At 33.5% G+C, this 1,813-nt stretch overlaps 1 protein-coding gene across 1 annotated transcript; it reads right to left on the reverse strand.

Annotated features, from left to right (window-relative positions):
• LOC111684301 (protein mono-ADP-ribosyltransferase Parp16) lies at positions 1-1,417 on the reverse strand. Its single transcript, XM_023446441.2, has one exon. It carries the CDS (start codon positions 1,322-1,324, stop codon positions 113-115), a length of 1,212 nt encoding a protein of 403 aa, XP_023302209.2. The 5' UTR covers positions 1,325-1,417; the 3' UTR covers positions 1-112.
• Positions 1,418-1,813: the final 396 nt, after the last annotated feature.

Consider the following 1,813-nt stretch of genomic DNA (forward strand, 5'->3'; position numbering starts at 1 on the left):
TCAGCATTATATCGCTTTAGTTTATTACATGGACAGGCTTTACCAACTGTACTTGTTTATTAAAACAATTTGAATATAAATTTATAAAATATATAGGAAATAAGATAAATTTCTATGCTGATTGTATGGGATCTCTGGCAATCGCTCTACGACAGAAATCCAAAATCGAATCAATTTTCTGACAAACATACAACTTAAACGATTCACCACTATCGCTATTAGCAAAACCAATTGACAATAGAAATAACATATACGAAATCAAGGATAATGAATATTTGTGATGGAAAATCCAGGATAAAAAACGGCGTTTAGGTAAATGTCTTCTAGGAAAACGTTTACCATAGAAAATCAAATAACGGACACGTATATTTTCTAGATTTCTCAATTGTATATTAACACTGGATTTGCTTTGTTTATCGGATATAATGGAGTCCTTTTCCGCATCGAGAGCAAATTCACAGATGGCTGTACAAGCAATTATCGAACCACATTGGGAAGCTCCCCAGGCCGCACAATTGGGACTGTGTTGTAAACTTTTTTTCAGATCGGTGGTAAGTTCTAGGTAATTTTTATTATTTTCTGGATACTGGGTAAAACCATTTTGTAATATGTTAAAATAATTATCGAATTTATTGCCCATAAAAGCCAGTTTTAAGGGTAAATTTAAGGTCCTATTACGAAATGCCATCTCAGAATGAAAGCCTGTTAATGCTTGAACTTCAAAAACATGAGTTGGTTTAAATTTATACGCTTTCTCATCTATAGATGTTAGTAATGAATACAGTTCCTCTCCCTCTACTAAACGCAGTGCAGGTTCACGCATTTCTATAAGAACCCAATACAATAAATCTATTACCTCTCGATTAACTTCAGTATAATTTTGTTCCATTAGGTTTTGTAAAATCACTCTTAATTTTGGTGTGTCATTGATGACTGACATTAAAATATCTATCTTGCAACCTGTTTGTTCGGCAGCAAATTGTGGTGGAAATGGTTTCAATACGGAATCATAACGATAACTTAAAGCAGCCGCTACAAATAAGGTCCACTTAGCATCACACGCCACGAGATCGGTTTCTAATGCATACTGCAATGTTTGCGCTTTATTAAGGTATTCAGCACATTCTTGCAACTGCTGTTGAGAGGCAGGCTCATAGCAATCCAGGGAATGCTCATTTAAAGCTATTGGTTCTGGAAGTTGAATTGCAGTTGCTGATATTTGAGTAATTGGTTCTTCTTGTATTCGGGTTGTTTCTTGCTTCGGTTTGTCATTGTTGTATTGCTTGCGTTTTGGACTCAATTTTGCTGCAGTAGTTTTCAGCATATTGACCAGATTTTGTAATTTTCCAAAATATAAAAAAATACTAAAATGTGTATATCGTATATAAATATAAAGAGATTTATAATTATATAGAAATCAAAATTTGTTTCTAATTTGAAATGATTGCTTGAATTTACAATAAACATTAGGGGATTCAATATTTAATATTTTTTTGATAACTCAAACTAATGATCGAAAATATGTATATCAAAACTAATAATTTTGCCTAAAGTTTTTTAATCTAATACTTACCTAGTCCAGTTCTTGTTGTTGTAACAGTTTGACTGAACTGAATGTTCTTCCGTGGGGAAAAAGCTTCCGGTTGACACAGCTGTTGCTGAGTTGACAATCTTTGACCGATTGTCAGTTCAGTTCTAGTTCAGCTCTAGTTCAGTTCCAGTTCAGTTCTGGTTCAGTTCTAGTTCAGTTCTAGTTCAGTTCTAGTTCAGTTCTAGTTCAGTTCTAGTTCAGTTCTAGTTCAGTTCTAGTTCA

The sequence above is a fragment of the Lucilia cuprina genome, chromosome 6, assembly GCF_022045245.1.
Source record: "Lucilia cuprina isolate Lc7/37 chromosome 6, ASM2204524v1, whole genome shotgun sequence".
Taxonomy (NCBI): domain Eukaryota; kingdom Metazoa; phylum Arthropoda; class Insecta; order Diptera; family Calliphoridae; genus Lucilia; species Lucilia cuprina.

Coding starts and splice junctions, on each gene's coding strand:
- LOC111684301 (XM_023446441.2), bottom strand. CDS start 1,324: ATGCTGAAAACTACTGCAGCAAAATTGAGTCCAAAACGCAAGCAATAC.